We start from the raw sequence: 16,217 nt of genomic DNA on the forward strand, positions 1-16,217 counted from the left end.
ATGGGGCGTTCTGCACGCAGTACTATAGACCACGTGGTGGTCGTGCTCCAGGTGCTACTGTCTCTTCTGCAGAGCCAGCGGCAGTCAACAGCTTCTCCATGTTCAATCAGCCCTTTCGGAGGAACTCATCAAGTGGAGCGTACTTCTCATGTCGGGGATTTGGCCATTTCAGACGTCAATGTCCGATGTCCGGAGAACAACAACCCGCTCAGACTACAGGACGAGGAGGAGGATCTGCCCATTAATAAAGAAACTGACTCACAAGTTAAGTATGACGTAGGTCATAGTGATAATTATGTGTTACTGACTGATGATTGTTTTGAATATGAACAGGGCCATGCAGAAATCACTGTGAAGAATAGGCTAAAACAAAACATTGCTTTTTGGCGTCGAATCGGAAGTTCAGACTGGAAGAGGCTGGTCTTAGCCTTGTCATGCGTCAACAAGCGTGTATGGAAACAATCGGTGAAATATGAAGATTGGAGGACAGCCATGATGTACATAAACAAAAATGACTGGCTTGTAAAGTTTGATATTCACTCGGCTTATCACCATATTGACATATTTCCTCTTCATACCCAATACTTTCTCATGGGGGACTGGTCAAAGAGTGACATATTACAAGTTTCTTGTTTTGCCATTCGGGCTTACATCGGCGCCTTATGTTTTCACAAAGGTGACCCGTCAGTTGGTAAAGTTTTGGCGTTACAAAGGCTATAGAATTATTACTTTTCTTGATGATGGTATTTTGTCCAGTGACTCTATGGCTAATATTACGATTATTGGAAATGCTGTCAAGCAAGATCTCATAAAGTCCGGTTTGGTACCAAAAAGTGAAAAATCTTTGTGGGCTCCATGTCAGGTTATGGAATGGCTAGGCTTAATAATTGACACGAAGTGTATGAAACTATCAATCCCTCGTCGGAAGGTTGATAAGTTACATCAGAGTATCACCCCGTTATTGAAAGGTAGCGGGTTTGTCCCGGTTAGAAAAGTGGCTTCAGTCGTGGGGCAGGTGATAAGCATGGGTTTGGTTGTAGGATCTGTCGCTCAGCTCATGACTAGAGCTTTGTCTATGCAGACGGTGAGTATAACATCATGGAATGAGTTTGTTGTTTTGACACAGTACAGCAAACATCAACTCGAGTTTTGGTTACATGAGATAAATAAAATATGGAGAGAACATGGGGTGATCAGTCTATAGTAACGAGAGTGGTATACAGTGACGCCAGTAGTGTCGGCTACGGAGGGTATTGCGTACAGTTTGGTGAGGAGCAGTCTCATGGGCAGTGGTCGGTGGAAGAAGCTGTGTCGAGTTCTACACACAGGGAATTAAAGGCAGTGTATATGGTTCTGTAGAGTTTTCTCCCTTTGCTGAAGTCACACAGAATGACCTAGAACAATCTAGCAATTTCTGATAGTAAAAATGTTGAATCGATTGTAGCTAAAGGCTCTATGAAATCTGGGCTGCAAAGCATTGCTATGGACATTTTTAATCTTTGTCTCCAAGGTCAGATTCAGTTGGAAATGCAGTGGATACCCCGGTCAGAAAATGAGAGATCAGATTATCTTAGCAAGCTTGTGGACATGGGCGATTGGGGAATCAGTGATTTTGTATATCAGCACATACAGAGTATATGGGGTCCATATGATATAGATGTTTTTGCCTCGTATTATAACAACAAGGTTGCTAGGTTTTATTCCAGATATTGGAAACCTGGATCATGTGGAGTAGATGCATTTACCATGAGTTGGTCTGAAGGCAACAATTGGATAGTGCCACATTTTTATTTGGTATCTAGGTCATTACGGCATTTGAGAATGTGTCAAGGCAGGGCTACGTTGATAGTTCCTGTTTGGTATTCAGCTACTTTTTGGCCATTGTTGTGTCCTAGGGGAGAGTTTGTTTCACAGGTGAAGGAAGTGGTTTATCTGCCTACTTACAAAGATACATATATCCCAAGCAGACAAAGCAATGGTCTGTTTCGTGTTTATGATTTAAATTTTAACATGATGGCGATTCGGGTTCAGTTTTGAATTTCCTGTTACTGCCGAGTGTGAAGGAATTAGCAAAAGCAATACCGGGACTGCTAAATCATGCCAGAGCGACTTCCACGTGCAGAAACTACAAGTATGGTTTCCGTGCTTGGAGAAAGTGGGCTGTTTCTAACGGTATGCCTGTAGGGTTACCGTTATCTCCCTTACCTTGTGCGCTTTATTTGCTGTCAGTTATACAGCGTTTGGGTTCTTTTTCGCCCGTGAAGTCAGCGTTTTCTAGTATTCGACACTTTCATGTTATTGTTGGTTTGCCCACTCCCACGGACAACACGTTGGTGATAAATTTGTTGGAGGCAGCCAAACGGAAGTTAGTTAAACCCGTTAAAAAGAAAGAGCCTATTACGGTTGAAGTACTTGAAAGGATGTTTGATTGCAAAATGCAAAACCAAAATGTATATAATTTGAGAACTGTGTGTATGTGTTTGCTTGCATTCGCAGGTTTTATGCGGTCTGCTGAGTTGCTTAATATTAAGCATTGTGATTTGTTGTTTTTTTATTCTCATATGACTGTATTTATAGAAAGGTCCAAGACCGATGTATACAGAGATGGAGCTTGGTTGATTATTGGTAGAACAGAGACAAAGATGTGTCCTGTGAAGTGTATGGAATGTTTCTTGGAAAAATCTGGATTAAAGGAAGCAACTAATTCTGAAACTTATCTTTTCAGAAATCTGTCCGAAAACAAACCGATGTCTTATACTCGGTTGAGGGAATTATTTATTGAAGCCTTTAAGCCTTATGTACCTGATATAAAATGCTACGGTTTGCATAGTTTGAGGTCAGGTGGAGCAACAGTGGCAGCAAATAGATACATCCCTGATAGAATGTTTAAACGACATGGTCGCTGGAGGAGCAAGAGTGCCAAAGATGGCTCTGTTAAGGACAGCATCGAAAACAGATTAAAAGTGTCTCTTTCTTTGGGGCTTTGAATTGCCCGTTCTTTGTTTCCTCAGTCAGTGCACCGTACAGTATCCCAATATGTGGTAGTTGTGTATTTTGTTGTGTTAAGGGGGAGAAGGAGGAAAAATATAATTTCTTTCGTTTGAGGGACGAATTAGAACGAAATTATTTTCTCCTAACGTCGGAAAGCACAACAAAGGGAGGTAACCTGGTTCGTAATGGGTATATAAGAAAAGGCTGGAAGTTGAAACTTCATTCTCAGGTGCGATGCAGTCGGGCTGGCTATATTAAACATGTTGGGTTATCTATGATGCTGATTGGAGTACACGTCGGTTGAATCTATATTTTTTATTATTTATGTGTGTAGTACCTGCGGCTGTCCATATGGTGATCAGGATGTTATGCGTTGCTTACAAGTTGTGCCGGCGAATCATGATAATACGTCGTGAGATGGATCGGTATCCATAGTTAAAATGTCGAACACTCCAGTTGTGAGTGTATGGATTTGGGATATACTCTGATGAGTATGCGCTGACGAGCCATTAGAATGCGTAATAAGGCGTCGATGCCTGTGTATATGTACACGTTGGAAATATGAAGCATCGAATCTACATTCATGTAAATTACGGTTGGTTGATGGTCATGATGCTGGTGATGTTCCTGATGCGGACGATGTTCATGATAATGTGAATACTTGTTGAAGAATAAACTACGGTCAGTCAGTGCACCGTACAGTATCCCAATATGTGGTAGTTGTGTATTTTGTTGTGTTAAGGGGGAGAAGGAGGAGAATAAACATGACATCTTCCATTACAGGGGGCACGTGTTAATAAACAATTATAGAGTAGTGACGAAAAACCCTGAACTAACGTACTTTCTCACATAGCTTATCATACGACAGTCTTTCAGTTACTTTGAAGTTGTACTGATGTACCAATTGATTTGAAATAAGTTCCCAGTAACAGTAATACAATTTCCGAACGACTACCTCCATCTCCAACTTCTACATGGGTGCACGTGAACTACTTCCGTCACTCTTCACTGTCCATGGATGCCAAAATAGTCGAGCATGGTAACAGTGCTGTTTACAAATTGCATGAACTCCAGGACAGGACAACTCCAAACTGTTATGTTCACCATTAACGTGATTATTTACTGATTAAAATGGGCCTGTTGGCACAACCTCATTGCCAAAGGAACCGCCCTGAAATATATATACCGCCCTCTTCACCTGAAGACGAGTTGGCATTGTACGACACGAACTGGCCTTAATGCTCATTTTGTGACCGATGATTGTGTGAGCCCGACACAGTAACAAGTGTGTGTTTTACTTAATTGTGTGTGTTCTGAAATAGATTGCATCATATACTCAACAACAAAAGTTCCTGTGACACCAATATTTTAGTGTATTTTTCAAACAAGTAAAGTTTGGTTTTCAATATTGTAGTACATATATGGAATCAAGTCACAAAAACGCAACTGCTACAGAAAAGCATGCATTCCATGCAAAAGTTGACTTTTATGCAAGCCTCATGCATTTCACTACCCACGAATGCGTATAAAAACAAGTGCGTTAACGGGATTCCATATGCATTGTTTAGCATCTTACTGACAACAACCACTCAAAAAAAACAAAAAAAACTACGCAATTATTCAACATTACGAAATGCCACGCCTGTCCGAAATTGAGCGCCTGCGAGCCATTGGTATGCTTGAAGCAGGATCGAGTCAACGTTATGTTGCAAGAGGGGGAGGAGGGGATTACAGCAAAACAGAGGACCCGTTTGATAAGTGGTAGAGGGAAATCTCAATGGACAGCGCCACCGCGACGATATCATCGGCTCTGTTGTTCTACCGTTTTTGCGTCATCATGGCCCAGGCATTACCTTTCAACATGACAACGCCCGGCCTCATATTGCTCGACATGTTCAGGAATCTCTTCAACAAAACAACGTGAATGTCATCCCCTGGCCGGCTCGCTCCTCTGATCTCTCACCAATCGAGCCCATGTTGGATGAGATGGATCGGCGCCTTCGACGTCAACCACGTGTTCCACAGACACTCCAGGAACTTCGAAACTACTCCAGCAGATATGGACAGATATCCCACATGGTTTTTTTTAATGAAATCACGCATTTTCTGAGGTCAGTATGGCAAATTAAACCATTTGAACACTAACAGGAGTCTTTTATCTGTTGCAAACAAAATTTTGTCAGATTTGGTAAAAAACATAATTTTGCATTAAATCTTATTCAATGTAACAGGAACTTTTGTTGTTCAGTATATTCTATAAGCTATTAATTTGATATCTAATGTGTACAATTTTAATGGGCTATCGGCATCTATTGTTATATGCATCGATGCGAAGGCTATCGAAAGATCTTTGTTTTTCATATGCAAGGTTTTTGTGTGAAGAGGTATATCAATTTTAAGTTATTGAAAAGAATTCGATATGTGATTTTAATCATATTTTGACCTGTCAGAATCAATCTTTCTTCGATGTTATGGGAGGTTGATGGTGAGTTACCTTAACAAGCTCTGCCACAGACAAGGCCACCATATATATATATATATATGTCTAGAATGCTTCTGACCGCTTCCGTGGTCTAGTGGCAGAGCATCCGCCCGAAGAGCGGAAGGTCCGGGGTTCGATCCCTTGCCGAGTCATACCAAAAGATCTCGGCATTAAGGGTTAAAAACAAGGACTTGTCGGCTTTCTGAGTCAGTATACTGTGTCTGAATGGGCTATTCATGTCATACTGCGGGATGGTAGCACTTTAAATCGGCATGCACGCACGCACGCACGCACACACACAGATAATCACACACCCACGTGTTTTGAAGTGTCAACCCTCGTTTTTGCTCTTGCATATAAAATTCAGAAGAAAAAGGATTGTTTGCTTTCAAGTCCAAGTCCAAGACACATCAACACCAGAAAGAACTGGTCTGTCAAAGGGCGTCCGACATTGGATGTTGCATAGCCTCTGTCAAGAACCTCAGAAAACTCGTCAAATAAACATGCGAACATTTCTGCATCCACAAGACCTGTATCATAGGTCATCAATTCTGAATCATTCTGCACATCAAACAATGTCCAGTCAGATAGTGGAACTTGAGTGGCTTGATTGCGAAAGGTTGATTTTCGGTCTCAGTCTAAGTCATTGAACATGATGTTTTAACCGGATTCAAACACTGGAACATGACATCGTCAGTTTGAGTAGACATATGCATGCCTCTGACTTCCACCAATTCTGTCTGCGATGATCCAGTTTAAGTTTTTATGTAATATAAACGTATAACACAAACATATTATGAAAACAGAACTATTAATTTTGTAATAGTAGTTTTCACAACAATGATTTCCTGAAACATTTGTTGTTGTTTTCAAGGAACATGGGGTATTAAGTGGTATGCATGATACTGTTGACACTGATATATCTACAGTGGTAAGGTTATTAATATTTTTTCATAATTAATATTTTCACAGTAATAGCTACACTGTTGTTAAATTATTTTATAATGAATGTGATCAGTGGATACATGCAGCTATTGTTAAAACTGAACCCACCAACGTTGTGAATGCGGGCGCTTTTTACCCATCCATGAACTATACTTGTCTGTGAGAGTTACCTCCATAACGCTGTCATGTTTACTCCTTTAGCTTGAAACGACAATTATTCACAGTGTCCAAAGGTTCTAATACTTTAAGCTTTCTACATAGAAACTGGGTCAGCGTTTCCCGCATAGTGATATGTTGTAGGCTTGTCCCCGGTCCTCTCGACAGATAGACCCGCTACACGAAAATAGGTCAACTGTATGGGAAAAAGCATGGATAGAGCTACTGCCCTTCGCCCCCTTGCGGCTTCACGTGAAGTGCGTAAACGCTCTAAGGCAGGTAAACCAGTCTAGGACAGAGCGTTTCTCCCACAAACGTGTATAGTGTAATAATTTACAGTTAGGAATGTTTTACAAAATATTTTCATATGATATGTACACATGTATATGATATGTACACATACCATTATACATATGTGAGACAAAGGTAAAGTCTCTTTTACATCTTTCCAAACATTATTCATCCCCATGTGACTTTCTCAAAGCAAGAGCAGTTGCCATGGTGCCGTGCAGTGGAGCTGCTGGCTTCAGGCATTGTAAATGCACTATGCTTCAAAGCTGTTTCATGGTCGCAATTGAAGGATGGTGTACGCCGTTTATGAATAATAACCTTGTAGCATATGTATCACACTTCTTTAGAGTTTGAACGTTTTCTTTGAAAATCATATGCACCATCTTCCAAGGGTCAGGCACATGTGAAACAAGTTGCTATGTAGTTCCACAGTGTGTGCTGTTACCCTATGTATAGTACCGACAGCTGCAAACCATTATTGTTGTCATGTCCGCACATGACAGCGTATTCAATTATGGTTCATTATCATGATCATTTGTGTGCCATCTTGATTTTAGTATGCACTGTACTACCACATGCTGCATTGTGCCGAACCACAACAGGCTACATTATGTTGCACTGCAACGTACTACAGTGTGTTGTACTTCAACATGTAACATTGTGTTGTACTGCAACATGCTTTATTGTGTTATACTGAAACATGCTGCATTGTGTCTAACTACAACTTGTTACATTGTGTCGAACTACAAATTGTTACATTGTGTTATACTGCAACATGCTACATCGTGATGTACTGCAAAATACTTCATTGTGTTTTACTGCAACATGTTACATTGTGTTGTACTGCAACATGCTGCATTGTGTTATACTGAAACATGCTACATTGTGTCGAACTACAACTTGTTACATTGTATTGTACTAAAACATGTTACACTGTGTTGTATTAAAACATGTTACATTTTGTTGTACTAAAACATGTTACATTGTGTTGTATTAAAACATGTTACATTTTGTTGTACTAAAACATGTTACATTGTGTTGTACTAAAACATGTTACATTGTGTTGTACTAAAACATGTTACATTGTGTTGTACTAAAACATGTTACAGTGTGTTGTATTAAAACATGTTACATTGTGTTGTACTAAAACATGTTACAGTGTGTTGTATTACTACTTACTACATTTTGTTGTACTACATCAAGCTACTTTGTGTTGCACTGTCCAACCCTGCGTAGTCGACATGTTTTATTCGTACATTCTGCAAATATGGTTATGCTGTACATACATTATCTGCCTCTGCATTTGTTTTGACATGTACATTATATGTACGATCGCTTCAACATCTACCACACATTTCAGACAGGATGTAATATCACAGCTAATGAAATAGTTGGTCCTTTCTAGTTTGTGAGAGTACATTTACCTTCTTTATCCTGGTTCACAACATTGAAGAGATCTGTCAGTTTTATGTTATCGTCATAAAGAAGGCAACTTCTACTTATTACCTACTTATATACTAGTACCTACCTGCAAAACACACTGATTGTCGTGGAATGTTGGAGGGAAAGTTCATGTGCTATGTCGTAAAACATGTATTATCCATGCACATGCACAAACCCAAATACGAACCTTTGTAGTTTTGTATCAATGTTTTCATTTATGTTCATGTAAGTATTTCAAATGTATCATTTATGCTCAACAGTTTTCTGACAATTTTCCGAAAGTGTTAAGATATATGATGTGTTTTCAAAGAGAGTTTTATTCCAGCTACTCACTTCTTTGTTATATATAACAGTATATAGTCCAGCAAAAACCTTGCTAAATGTGATCATGCCACACAATAAATCAAGTTCCCAAGTATGGCAATCCGATCTGTGATGTAGCCTCCTCTTACGACCAGCAGAGGCAGTTGGGGTCCTACCCCGCGATAGGGATTCCAGGTGAGAATAGATCCTAAGCAAAATTTCCTTGAGAGCGCTGAATAAGGTGAAAATAGGTCCCATGCATAATGTTCTTTTGAGCACGGGACAAGGTAAGAATAGGTCCCAAGTGTTATATGGCTGTGTTAAATAATATCGTTATTGTAATTACATTGTTTCTCTTGAGATTCAGTAGAGGTTTATAGCATTGTGGTTTGACAATGGTTAGTTGTCAGGAGCGTAGTACTATCTAATGTACGCGGTGGTGAGGAAATCGCTATATATAAGTGTTTTGGGGGGCAAGTGTATTCTGGAATCTTCAAGTACAGCTAGACTAATACAACACGGTATGGGACATTGTAGAAGGTATTTATACTTTACGGAACCACGAGAAGTTGTTAGCAAACCTTCCAAAAACAAGTCTGTATGCTCAAAAAGTCGTAACTGGTTGACTTGGCCAAACATTACAAAATGTTCGGGGTATATGCTTACTCCTTCATCAGGTGATTCATTCGGAGTATATGCTTACTATACGTATATACTCAGAAACGTTGTGTTTTCAATCACCTGATGAAGGAGTAAGCATTTACTTCGAAACGTAATGCTCATAATAAAGAACTTGAAATCCATATATTCTCTTCCCCATATTTTACTTGTTCCGCCCTGCTCTAATGTAGCACAACAGACGGTCTATGGTTTCTGCAGCTTTAATAAGTACTTCTTTATGCTAGTACTACTAACGGTTATCATGGGCGTGACAAAGACTAAGGGAAGCTATGGGCTGTTTCAGGTGTGACTAGCGCTCGTCCTAGTGGGCTGGACTTCTGAGCGATTAACTGGCTCTTGCCTGCTGGCTCGTGACTGTTGGTGTTCTTAGGCCACTCTTTTGGACTGCTCCGTTGGTCTGGTCCTGTTCAGTGTTCAAGCCCCTGCTGTGCCTCTCTACTGACTTCCGTAACGGCGCTGTTTATATAGGGATTTCTTAGCTGATTTTCTGCGACCCTGCTGCCTTTAGCATGGTCCCCCATCAGCCGGTGGCAACTGCCAGTCAGTAACTGTCCATTTTGTGTGATTCTCACTTCAGTTGGGAGTCAAAAACAAGCGAATAGTTTAATCAACCAGCTGCACTGACAGTCAGTAATTGTGCCATTAATGCTCAACCCGTGAAGATTCAGGGTGGAATAGGTCTTCAGCAACACATGCTTGCCGTGAAAGGCTCGCTGACTTGGTTGATGCATGTCATCGTATCCCAATTTCAACCAAGAACCTATCGATATGTAGGGGTTTAATGCAGCGCGAAACGTTCGTTACGCTTTTTGTAGGAAACTGCATACAATTGTGGGGCTATTTGGTGAAATCTTGTGACTAAACTGTAACGTTCGCGTCAATGAATGCGGACACAGGTGCATGGTAGGAAAGTAATCATACTGTGTGGTCGAGTGGTTGTAGAAACAGACTTCAGAAATCCAAATTAATACATAAAAAAGGCCCTGGCAGAATATATAGCTGACTTTGCACCTGTAATTTCCATAGTTTCTTATTGATCTACACTTGCGTGCAACAGACATCTGATGAAAGATATTCTTAAGTTCATGTTGATTGCTAAACAGTATTTACTTACATTTACACTACAAACTAGATACGTTCATTTCATCTGAATTTCGTGAGGGATGATAATAAAGTCTATCTTGAAACCTTCTCCATTTACAGGTCCGTCGCTTTTGAAGACAAACTGGAAATGATAATCAGTATCTAGAAAAAGTTGAATAGTTATTAGAAACAGCCACTGATAGAATCGGTATAATCGAAAGAAGAACAGCAAACAATATACATTGTTTATAATAAACGGAAATGAGCAAAAAAACGTTTGAAATTTCCACCCTACAGAAAAATCATACATACATTTTTATGACGTAAGGTTATCTATTTGTGACGTCATTAACAATGGATTACTTTAACCCTCTGGATGCCGAGGTTTTTTTCTGACGCACATTTTCATAAGATCGGAAAAGTGAAGGTTGTGCGAGAATTGCGCTCACGCGGCGCTGGATCTACCTCTGGCTATAAAATTACGCAGAGGTGGAGAATATTAAATTTCCTATTTGATGGTGTAAAGTTAACTGCAGATATTGAACCGGTTTTAAAAAAAAACACTTCTAAGTGTTGCCCGAGAATTTTTTCTACCTTGAAAAACAGTAAATTTCTCCGCTTTTTATCGTACACCGATAAAAGTACTGTGCGACGATTTTTTTAATTTACAAGCTTTACGGAATCTGTGAGCGAACAAAATACTGCCTAATATCTGAACGACATAACTATATACCAAATGCAGTTATATGTGTATGTATAACGACAAACATGCAATGCCAAAAATAGCTTGCCGTAAATGACGAAAACTGATTTTTCTCTATGACGTCAAAAGGCGACAGAGAGGTTACACACGCACAAAGAAAAGGGGGCATAACTCCGCTAAGTTTAGCACTAGTTTATTGTAACTCAGGTCACTTTGTGAGAATTAGCTGTGGGTAAGGATAATATATTTTCGTGGTGTTTTGTTCACGAGGAACCAAACTATTCCAACACAAATATCGATAAAGAAACTGTATACGTTTAGTTGTAAAAAAAAACAACATAAGAAATGATGAAATCGTGCTTCATAAAAAAGTGGTAAAAGAGAAATGGATGGCCCTATCTAACCTATAACTTAGTCCTTAGATTCCAACATTCTCCTGAATGTGTAAGTGTAATTTGACTAATGTTGCACCATTATTAATGGAGCACTAGCCTTATCATCAAATGTACTGAAATACCCCCCAAAATAACACCGTTCTATTTGACGTCATGGCTGTTTTTATGTCTTTGATAACGTCGGAGAAAGATGACTCTGGTATTTTGATTAATATATATCTCCCCTAATTTTCGTTCATGATATGGAAAATCTCGATGTGTAAAACGGAATTTTTCGACACAACATAAAATGACTGCTTTTACCAATTAAATAATGTTTTGAATATGTAAACAATTAGCTAGTTTATCGTGTGTCTTAATTTGACAAGACACGCACCTGTTTGGCATCAATTTACGTAATGAAATACACAAAATAATATTTCAAAACAACCAAATTATATTCAATATTGGACAGATATCGTTATTATTTCTCTTCATCTTGTCTCAGAATTACACACTAAAAGATGCGAAGAAAGCTCTATTGGTATAGAATTATCAGGATAATCGTATCCGGTTGAACCAACAGCTAGGGTACTTGGCATGGGTTTAATTTTATACATTTTACAATTCCTGGAGAAATAAAGTGAACAGTTTAATATCCTGTTATCACAATATTGAAAAAAGAATGAACCCATTGATTATATAATGCAAAACAAGAGGAATAATTCGTAAATTGTTTGTGGCTAACACGCACCTGGCGAATCGTTAGCTATCACGGCTCTGTGTATCAAACGACAAAATTTTTTTATTTAAATTCCAAGACCAAGACAATTTCAGAAATGTGTGCATATCTTTTTACGAAAAATATTATCCATTTTGTCAAAGTAACATAGAACTATTCATTTTTAGTTATAAAATAAAATGAAACAGCTATTCAAAGGCATTGGTTATATGAACTTATGATATTGACTATTACACATCCCAAGAAATACGTACATGCTGCAGTTACCTTTACGCTTCATCTTGTAACACTTGTCCAAAGGAAAGAAATATCGTATTCGACACTAAAAACCTATCAATTGTTATGTAAACAATGTTCAAACAAACAGGAGATTATCAAAGATTCGTTCATACATGTTGTGGCTTATATTTGCGTATGATATCATTTTGAACACTGACAAATATCCAAAGGGAAATTAATTATGTGAAAAAATGTATAAAGCATGCAAAATCTACATCATAACTGAAACTGTAAACAGCATGATACAATGATCGTGTGCACTCTCATTCAAGGACCTTCACCTCAAAGAAATTACCAAATATGTACAACAATGTTGACGTATGACATCACTACCTGTGGCCGACTTTTACAAAATGGCGTGTTCACTGTCAACAGTACGAGGGGACTTTCGTTGATTCAGGGATCGCATATACATAAATGTGCCATAAATGTGACATGTAAGTAGTCAGAAACATTCTGACAATCTATGTACTGTTATTTGTTCTTATAATCTTCATCGAAAAGAACCGAAATAGGCAGAAATTCCGATAAATACCGTTGTCGTTGTGCGTGATTTTGCGTCAGTCATGGCGTCACGCAGGACGGTAACTTTGACAATTTCTGTTGAAAATATCAAATCATTGCAATGTATCTATTTTAAATACTAATTTTTCCTACTATTCTCTTCCCGTGCATATTCTGACAATGTTGAGCCAATGTCTTGGAAGAATAGACGAATGGATAGCTCTAAATTGGAGAATATGCTACACTGTGTAAAATCTGTATTTTGCTTTCTTTACATTTCAAACAAGTGCAGTTTTTCGAGCACAGCGTTCGTTTTCACACCTGACATATTTTGCTTGATTTCATCCAGCCACTTTGTATTGGTGACAAAGACCATTGGTCATTTGATTCTAAAATGTATGAGGAATTCAAGGATGTGTGTATGGCAGCTACGTTTGAAATATACGCGATGTTACAGGCGCCTCATAACCGGTGTACCTCAAAAGTGATTTTGTAAACACTAGCCAATATGGCGGAAAGTTCACTTCGGCGTTCATGTTTGCGTATTTTCCAAAACATTCGAAACGATTCTCGGGTTGTCGGAGACGTTTTGGAATGATCATTGGTGATTTCATAAAATACAGATACCCGTGATCACTAATATACTATTTTTGAAATTCATTTCTCCGAGTAAATATCCTAAATTTAGATTTCAAAACATGCTGTAAATAAAGCCGTGAGTGGTGATTTAGTAATGTGTAAAAATTGGCGACATTTACGATGTACCTAATTTTCAGAGTTCATTTTCAATACTTTTGCATGGACAGGGAATTTCCCACCTTATTCAAAACTGTGAAGTGTATTTGTGTGGGCGGTGTATTTTGAATTTTATTCGACTTCAAAGCGAGGGTTGTAGAGGAAGGACATATATGTCCCTCTGGCATCCAGGGGGTTAAACCGTATTATTCTCGATAACGAAGCAGTGTTACATAATATAGCGTCAACTGATCATTCTGCATTGGGAATGGCATATGTGGAAATATAGGAAAGTCCACGCGATCATTTTACACATGAGTCATAAATGTCTGCTACTCACTGTACGTCTTGTCTTGGATGTTTGTTCCACACAGCTTGTCTCCTGCCATCTCAACAGCGTCGTATCGGCAGCTGCTGCCTGACTCAACGTCAAACAATGGGAAGGTGAAGACTAGGTCACCAGGACCGGGGGTGAAAGAAGTCGTGTCAGAAGCAGTAGTGATCCCATTCCCCGTTGTGCAAAGGCTTTCAAAAACCACCAAAAGAAGACATTATGCTGTTCCTATGAGCAATTCGTTATGGCACATTGCTGGTCACATTAACCTTATCATGTGAACCTATTTTTGTGTTTTGGTGCTATAGTGACATTTAGAGAGATAGTAATCCAGTAATTGTTTTATCAGGAACTCTATTGTCCAGATTTACTTGGTTTCAAAATGAAGTATCCTTTCTTATATACATTGGTCTCCGACATGGTCAACACTTTAGCTCACCGTCAACAATGTCAATATCTGTTATTAACACAATACCGTACCCATGAATCTGAACATAGATGATGAAAGCAATACTATCAGTATAAACTAACGGGAAAAAGAAACACCACCACACAATTATCTTGTCTAAAACTAAACAGACGCAATATTTAGTAACATATGATGTTTTATTATAACAAAACAATTATACAAAAACGATAACTGAAAATGACAAGATAAAAAACCATGTACTTAAAGTTCTGCAGACACGTTTATCATGCTGGGTGCACTGTCCAGTATTCGACCATACCCGCAGAATCGACGTCGATCTTTCTTAAAGTCACGTGATACGCACATGGCTCAGTATCGGATGTGACCCCCTCTAGCAACGATGCATGCCCTAACACGACGTCGTGCACGTGTCTCCTGAATTGATTATTTATCCTATGTCATTCTTCCTGCAGGGCAATTGCCAAGGCACCCCCCGTAAATGGCGGCTGTTGACGTTTCCGAATCCTGTATCCAAGTTGGTCCCAGAGGTGCTCTATGAGTGACAGGTCCGGTGATCTGGCTTGCCACTGTAATACAGTCACGTTGTTGGCGTTCAGAAAGTCGGTAGTGACTCGATCTGTGAGAGAGGTGGCGTTGTTTATTTCGATGTTCACCAGATGGGGCATATGGACACATGGAGCCATTGATGGTCATAGCAGACTCGTAACATCCTTACAAACATCAGGACATCTACGGTACACAGGCATGTTGTCAATGCATGTTGTATCACGGAGTTCCCTCCCGCTCAGAACCGATCATGGAGGGGAAAACATGATGGTTGCCCTTTTCCCAATAGAGCGGTTGTGGAAGGACGTTTTCACACAGGTTGTGGAGACGTTTTACACATGTGTTCTGAAATCGAGGAAAATGTGCATTTGCTTGCATTGCAAACCATGTAACGGCCACAATTAAACAGTCATTTAAAAATGTTTAACGAGGACTGGAACAATCATAAGACCTCCACCGAAAATAATCTCCAAAACAGATTTGGTTAAATGGTATTCTTGGTAATATCAACTCTCATTTACGATCAATCACAAACATTTATGACGGATCTCTCTCAGACACTTTTCAGTCACAGCTGAGAATCTATGGTCTGGATTCCAGTGCATTTCCGATAGACCGTCGAGTGGAAGAAGATATTCTATCAGATGGACACAACGAAAGAGTCATTAACAGATGACCTCGACCAGAATGCTTGGAATACATGACTCGTGCGGGAGTCTTGTGACTTATGATACTCTGACACTTTGCTGGAGCTTTTCAACAATCGTACAAAAGTATGTCAGTTCTTCAACAACCCATGCCATGCTTGTCGTAAGAGACGACTAACGGAATCCGGTGGTCTGCCTCGCTGACTTGGTTGAATTGCACAAATCGATGCTAATGATAACAATCACTGGATTGTCTGATCCAGGCTCGATTATTTACAGACCACCGCCATGTAGTTAAAATTATGCTAAATGCATCGTTAAACAAACAAATACACAAACTAACCAAAGCAGACGACATTTGTGCATGTATCCATTGTTCATGTACATTGATGAGAAGCACCACATCTTCCACTTATTCTAGTGCTAGCCTCTGAGTTTGGATCATGGTCAAAATGTTAACATGGTCATGTAATTAGGTAGACATGATGTATTAATTTTTGGCCGTACATAAGTGTGTCTTCAAATGTATCATGTTCAATACTTCAAAA

General features: G+C 39.3%; 1 protein-coding gene and 2 pseudogenes across 1 annotated transcript; all 3 read left to right on the plus strand.

Moving 5' to 3' along the window:
- On the plus strand, nt 1–2,037 carry LOC139472931 (uncharacterized; annotated as a pseudogene).
- A 137-nt stretch (nt 2,038–2,174) lies between these two features.
- Nucleotides 2,175–2,987, plus strand: LOC139472932 (uncharacterized). Its single transcript, XM_071255410.1, has one exon. The coding sequence runs from the start codon at nt 2,175–2,177 to the stop codon at nt 2,985–2,987; it is 813 nt and encodes a 270-aa protein (XP_071111511.1).
- A 1,637-nt stretch (nt 2,988–4,624) lies between these two features.
- Nucleotides 4,625–15,698, plus strand: LOC139472933 (uncharacterized; annotated as a pseudogene).
- The last annotated feature ends 519 nt before the right edge of the window (nt 15,699–16,217 follow it).

This window comes from Haliotis cracherodii, unplaced genomic scaffold, assembly GCF_022045235.1.
Source record: "Haliotis cracherodii isolate W230 unplaced genomic scaffold, xgHalCrac1.p SCAF_26, whole genome shotgun sequence".
Classification (NCBI taxonomy): domain Eukaryota; kingdom Metazoa; phylum Mollusca; class Gastropoda; order Lepetellida; family Haliotidae; genus Haliotis; species Haliotis cracherodii.

Coding starts and splice junctions, on each gene's coding strand:
- LOC139472932 (XM_071255410.1), top strand. CDS start 2,175: ATGCCTGTAGGGTTACCGTTATCTCCCTTACCTTGTGCGCTTTATTTG.